Source organism: Pinus tabuliformis, chromosome 9, assembly GCF_031772625.1.
Source record: "Pinus tabuliformis cultivar Carrire ecotype Pingquan chromosome 9, CPIR1, whole genome shotgun sequence".
Classification (NCBI taxonomy): Eukaryota; Viridiplantae; Streptophyta; class Pinopsida; order Pinales; family Pinaceae; genus Pinus; species Pinus tabuliformis.
Window position 1 is genome coordinate 690,376,953 of NC_142307.1, and position 6,597 is coordinate 690,383,549.

Sequence of the window (6,597 nt, forward strand, 5' to 3'; positions counted from 1 at the left end):
TTCATCCTCCAACGAATATGCCGGCCTGCTTCAAAGTGTTGTAGCATTCTGAAGTGATACACCAGGGTGTGGGTGTATCTCCCTTCGCAGGTCACAAATTTCTGCAAAATAAACAGGAGGTCTTGCCATTGACCCAGCAGGGCTTTAAGTAGGACTCCACATTTCCAGTTCACCTCTATCTTTTATCCTTGAAAAACGTTGCTAAACTTTACTTTCCAGCTTCTAGTTTTTGAACCACTTTTCTCCTGTATTCTCCAAACCCGCTGCTGCTGCTACAAATTTCCTCGTGGCTTTAAATTTTAGTGGCCCAATTATCACTTGGCTATTCTTAAAACTTTTTGCAAATTGTAGGGTGACCTATTTGTCATACCCATTGAACTTCTGTAGAAACTATAGAAATCTGGACTCTCACAATAGTGCAAGACTATTGCGATATTCGGTAGTTTTCTGAATTTTGTTGAGAGACAGAGGTTCATTTCAGATAGGTGGCATTGCTACTAGCGGCTGTGAACAGTTGAGCTCTGAGACTTTGCATGCAATACTGGGGAATTGGCCTTCATAAATAAAAATCTAACAGTTCATCCTCTGTATCTCCGATTTATTTTCCATAGATACTCATGATTTTCTGGTCAAGCCCAATTGGTACGCGCGGTAGCAGTTTAACGGTTAAGTGCAATGATAATAACAGTGAAGGGAGGTTTAGGATAAGTGGAGGAGCGAGGGAATTATGATTGAAATACGTTTCAAATCATGGTGGAGTAGAGTATATTATATGCAAGCAACAATTAACACAATTCTTACATTTCTTCATAATTACCAAAAAAAGACCTAACATTCATTAAAAGGGATCATGATTTTTACTTAAGAACTTTGTACTTTTAACTAATTTCCTCATAGGTAGTATAATAGCATAAATACTCATTGATGACATGAAAAGATGTCATATAACTTTCGATAATGACCACTTTCTTATGTCATATGATAACTTGTACTATGATGCTGATGAAGTGCATGCTCATACTGATCTTTGTACTGCTGGTACTTTTCTGCTCATCTTATCACATAAGACAACATGCTTGCTCTAGTGCAAGCATAATATTAAGACAGAGAATTAAAATATAGGTTGGATTTCACATGATTTCTTTAACTTTGTTCTGAAGTTTGCTTTTCCCTTTCTAATGTTTCAGAGCACATCCTTTTGCTCTTCGTATGCAAGATCCTGCAATAAACTCTTGAGGGAATAAAGGAGTGGGAAAGTGGAATTTTTAGAATGGGAAGGAATTATATTACATGGATTCCAGAAAGGTACCGAAAGAGGGAATAAATGGAAGTGGGATAGGAAAAAAAATTTAGGGTTAAAGTGGGATTTCTTTGAAACAGATAGGGTAAATTTAGAAGAATGTGGGAAGGTCAATATTCTGGGATAAAAGAAGAAAACTGAGGGAGTATTACGAAAGTGGAATATGAAGAAAGGCATAATTTTTTTTGGAAAATTTGCTTGCACTGGTGCAAGAAAAATAACTGCAATGAAAATTAAGCGTTACTTGAATAAAAAATATCCATGCTAATTACCCCAACTATATAAAGGTTGGTTCTGATGAACCTGCTTCTACTTGGTGGTAGCTCAGGATATCTAAAAATCAAGCAACTGTTTCTTTTTATTAGGAATTTTTGATCTTCCTACCAGCAAGCTAGTTTCAAGTTGATCCTTCTACAATCATGTCAGCAAACTGATTTTCATAATTATAGGAAAAGTTTTTTTTCTTTATATATTTTTTATTTCTTTCTTATTATTTTTATATTTTTTTTAATTTTTTTTTTTAGAAGAAGAAAAATTCATGTCTCCAAAAAGTTGGTATTACCATTTTCCACTACCATCCCAAATTGTTGTTGGACTTGTTGTGAAAAATCCTTCTTGGTAAGTGGCTGAAAGTACTTCTTTAACCTGTTTCCATTTACCAAGAATACTTGAATCTTGTCCATCAATATTTTTAATTTCAACTGCTCCATTCTCGAATACTCAGATCACTTCATAAGGTCCCATCAACCATGTATGGAATTTCCCTTTAAAAATTTTAAACTAGAATCATAAGGGAGCACCCAATCACCTGGTTGGAACTACTTTTTTTGAATAAACTTGTCATGCCATCCCTTACGTTGCTGCTGAATTAGTATGTTTTGTTGAACAACATCCCTTCGAAATTCATCTAGCTTTTTTAATTGGAGAAGACGTTGTTGTTGTGCCTCAGAGAGATCTAGTCCTAACTGGACTGTAGTCCTGAAAGTTTTGATCTGGAATTCAATTGGTAACAGAACCTGTTTTCCATATACCAGCTCATGTGGTGTATGTACCGTGCTATTTCTCCAAGTGGTTCTGTATGCCCACAAAGCGTCTGATAATCTTTCAGCCCAATCTTTTCGATGCATATTGACTGTCTTTGTAACAATGGACTCAATCACTTTTTTTGTAGATTCCACCTGGCCATTTTCTTGCGGGTGATACGGCGTGGACTTCCTGTACTGGATCCTGTATTGATCCATTACACCCTGTACCAAATTAGAAATAAATTGTGGACCATTGTTAGAAACAATTTCTCTTGGCACTCCAAATCTACTAAAGACTTTAGTAAAAATAAAATAACAACAACTTTTTTTGTTGCAAAATAAATAGCTTTAGCTTCTACCCATTTTGTAACGAAATCTGTACAAACTAAAATATGAATTTTACTTAATGATGTTGGATTTATTGGCCCTATAAAATCAATAGCCCATTTTTCAAATGGCTCAATAATAACTTGAGGGCATAAAGGCATTTCATTGGTCTGATCAGGCTAGCCCATTCGCTAACAGCTATCACAGCGCTTGACATACTGTTTGGCATCCTTAAACAAGGAAGGTCAAAAGTAACCAGCACAAAATACTTTATATGCAGTTCGCTTATCAACGAAGTGGCCTCCACAATGTTCATCATGAGCAGATTTCAAAATGTCAAACACTTCCTCCTCTCTTACACATCTATGGATAATCAGATCTGGGCCAATGTAAAAGAGATCTCCTTGAATCCAGGAATATGCAACACTTTTTTGAATAATATTCCGCTTTTCACGAGTGGACAAGTGGGGTGGTGTTTTCCTAGTAACCAAGTAATTAGCAATGTCAACAAATCATGGAGAATCTGTTGACATAGTAGAGAGATGTTCATCTGGAAAATCATCATTAACAGGAGTTGTTTCACTAGGATTATCTAATCTAGAAAGAAAATTTGCTACGACATTAGATTTTCCTCGTGTATCAACAATAGTAATATTAAACTCCTGCAACAATAGTAACCACCTAGTCACTCTACCACTAGTTAAAGGTTTGTTCATCAAATATTTAATTGCGGAATGATCAGTATGTACAAATACTTCATATCCTGTAATATAGTGTCTGAACTTATTAATTGCAAAAATCATAGCTAAAAACTCTTTCTCTGTAACTGTATAGTTTAATTCAGCAGAAGACAAATTTTTACTAATATAATAAATAACATAGGATTGCTTATTTTCCTCTTGTCCTAGAGCTATGCCAATAGCCAAATCTGAAGCATTAGAGGAAATATGAAAAGGCAAAGACCAGTTAGGACCTCTCAGAACTGGTGCCTATACTAACTTTTCCTTCAATGTTTCAAAAGACTGTTGGAAAGTTGTAGTCCAAGAAAATTCACTATCCTTAGCTAGAAGTCTAAAAAGAGGAACAACTAAGAAATTTTTCAATGAATCTTCTATAGTAGCTAGCATGTCCTAAAAAGCCTCTTACTTCCCTTTGAGTTTTGGGTGTAGGAAGATGCATAATGATTTCAATCTTTGCTGGATCAACTCAGATACCTTTACTGTAAATCAAAAGTCCAAGTACCACCCCTGCTTTGCACATCAATCTACAATTCTTGTCACTTAAAGTGAGATGGCCTTCCTCACACCGAAGAAGAAATTTTTCCAAATTTTCAAGAGCTTCCTGAAAAGAATCACCAAACAGAGAAAAGTCATCCATATAAATTTCCAAAAATTCTAGATCAACAAAAATAGCCAAGACTACCCTTTGAAAGGTAGCCAGGGCATTACATAAACCAAAGGGAAGCACTCTATAAGAAAATGTACCCCATGGACATGTAAAATTAGTTTTATCCTGATCTTCGGGTGCAACCTATATTTGGTTATAACCACTGAAGCCATCCAAAAAAGAAAAGTATTTCTTTCCTGCAAGGGTATCAAGCACCTAATTAATGAATGGGAGAGGGAAGTAATCTTTAAGAATGGCTTTAATTAATTCTCAATAATCAATACAAATACACCATCTTCCATCCTTCTTAGGTACTAGCACTAATGGAGAGACCCATTGACTATCGGAAATAGGATAGATAAAACTGACATCTAAGAGTTTCTGTGCTTCTTCTTTCACAATATCTCTTAGAGTTGGATTCATTTGCATTTGGGGTTGTCAAACATGTCGGGTTCCTTCCTGAATATAGATATGATGCGTGCAAGTTTCAGGAGGGATACCTTTCATATCTTCATAACCCCATGCAAAGGCACTAAGATGGTTTTGCAACAAATTCACAAGCTGCTCTTGCTGAGATGAGTCTAAATCTGAACTAATATACAAGGATTTACTAGGGTTAAACTCAACAAGAGTAGTAGAAGGCTCGAGAGTATTCAAGGGAGTGGTCAAATGTAGTGGTGCAAAAGAATGAGGATCATGATCTTCTTGAAAATCTAGGATGAAACTTTGGCTCAAGGGCTCAAAATTAGGCATTGTTTCTAGATTATTCAGGAAGTCTTGAATCTCATCTTCTTGTGAGGAACCAGTATAATGATGGATAAGGGAGATGGGCTGAGTCTCGTCAATGCTACTTTGATCCAACCAAAAAGTATCACAAAGGTCTTGAATGGATCTAGTAGGGGGATATAGGGTAACTTTCTTCCTAGAGTATCCATGTGAAATATACATATCACCAGAGCGACATCCAATATATGCATTGGTGGTAGCAAGCCATGGTCGATCCAAGATCAAAGGGTGTCCTCCTACTGGGTTCTTTGGCTGAAGCACAATTAAATCATCAGGATATTCCTAAGAATCTAATGAAATGATCACATAATCCAATACTCCTTCTGGCTTAATTTTAGATCTATCTGCTAATTCAAGCATAGTGGGAGTAGGGAGAAGGTGGGTTAACTAAAGTTGATCCATGGTTTGCTTAGTCATGACAGTAATGGCTGCCCCCAGGTCTACAAGAACATTAGAGACAAGGACATTACCAATCTAAACTGTGACAACAGGGCTTACAGGATCAATATATTTTTCCATAGATACACATCTTATCATTAACTCCATTGCCCTACCAACAAATTGAATGGTTTGGGGTTCCAATTTCTTCCTCCCGGTTTCTTGAGATAGAGTTACTTAATAATCTTAGTGCAAAAAGGGATCTCTTTGATTGCTTGAAGCAAAGGTATCTTAATGAAAATATTCCGAAGCTCTGATGCCAAGCTAGTCTCAGAAATAGGCTCCCTTCTTTCCATAACTAGCCTCTCTGGGAAGGGAGGCTGGTTGGAAGAAGGTGGCAAGGGTCCGGAGGGTGAGGACTATTTGGTGACTGCTTTCAGAGAATGGTTAGGAGTTTCCTCTTCTCCTTTCTCTTCAACAATTACTGTGGGTCGGTTCTGACTTTCGGCTATTACAATCCTTCCCGATCTTAACTAGATATCATGAACCCCAACTGGAATAGACTGGTACTCAAATGATAAAGGTGGTTTTGTTACATAAATCATTTGCACTGCTTTGTTATTTTTAGGATTAGGCATAGTTTGAGCAGGAAATTGAGGAGGTAAAAAGGGTGGAGGTAAAGGCAATGGTGGATTAGGATGACTTGGAAGTTGCGGCATTAAATTTTGTGTATGAGGATATGACTACATAGGCAAATGGTAGGAATATGGGGAATGAGTTGACCCTCTCCAACCTGGCTGCCATGGTTGAGAAGGTTTCACATGCTGATATTGATTTCCATACTACCACTGCTGATTAGTGTTAGGATAGGAATATGCATGTGAATTATAATCAAAATAGTGTGGAGAAAATTCAGGAGCCATAGCTGCACCTACCTGAGGACAATTTCTTCTTGCTCCCATAGAATTCAAGTATTCAGCTTCAGGTTGTCCTCCTGTGAATACAACTTTAGTCCTAGTATGGAGGGACATTTTTTGGTGATATGGTCTTCTACACAAATAGCACACTTATTAGTTTCTTTTAAATTGAGAGGACACTCTTTAGGTGGATGCATATCTCTACATTTAGGACAGAAAATACATAGTGACTCTTTTTCTTTTATAAGTTTTTGCAAAACTTTAAAGAGTCCAACTGTTTGGAAACAACATTCATTATATCAATTTTCATGTTTTCCATTTTGTTTGCTAGTCCAATAATCATGGCATCGATAGATTTAGTTTTTCTATTTCTGTTTCGAGTTCCTCTACTAGATCTATATTGATTTCTTGAAAATTTCTTGCATAATTCACAAATTTGATTAGAAGTTTGCTGAGAGAAGTCACCTTGTCCCAATAG

General features: G+C 36.6%; 1 protein-coding gene across 1 annotated transcript; it reads right to left on the reverse strand.

Annotated features, from left to right (window-relative positions):
- Nucleotides 1-2,118: 2,118 nt before the first annotated feature.
- LOC149150537 (uncharacterized) lies at nt 2,119-2,541 on the reverse strand. Its single transcript, XM_089442853.1, has one exon. The coding sequence runs from the start codon at nt 2,539-2,541 to the stop codon at nt 2,119-2,121; it is 423 nt and encodes a 140-aa protein (XP_089298979.1).
- Between the last annotated feature and the right edge of the window lie 4,056 nt (nt 2,542-6,597).

Bases quoted from the DNA above. Each gene is read 5' to 3' on its own strand.
- LOC149150537 (XM_089442853.1), bottom strand. From the start codon at position 2,541: ATGGATCAATACAGGATCCAGTACAGGAAGTCCACGCCGTATCACCCG.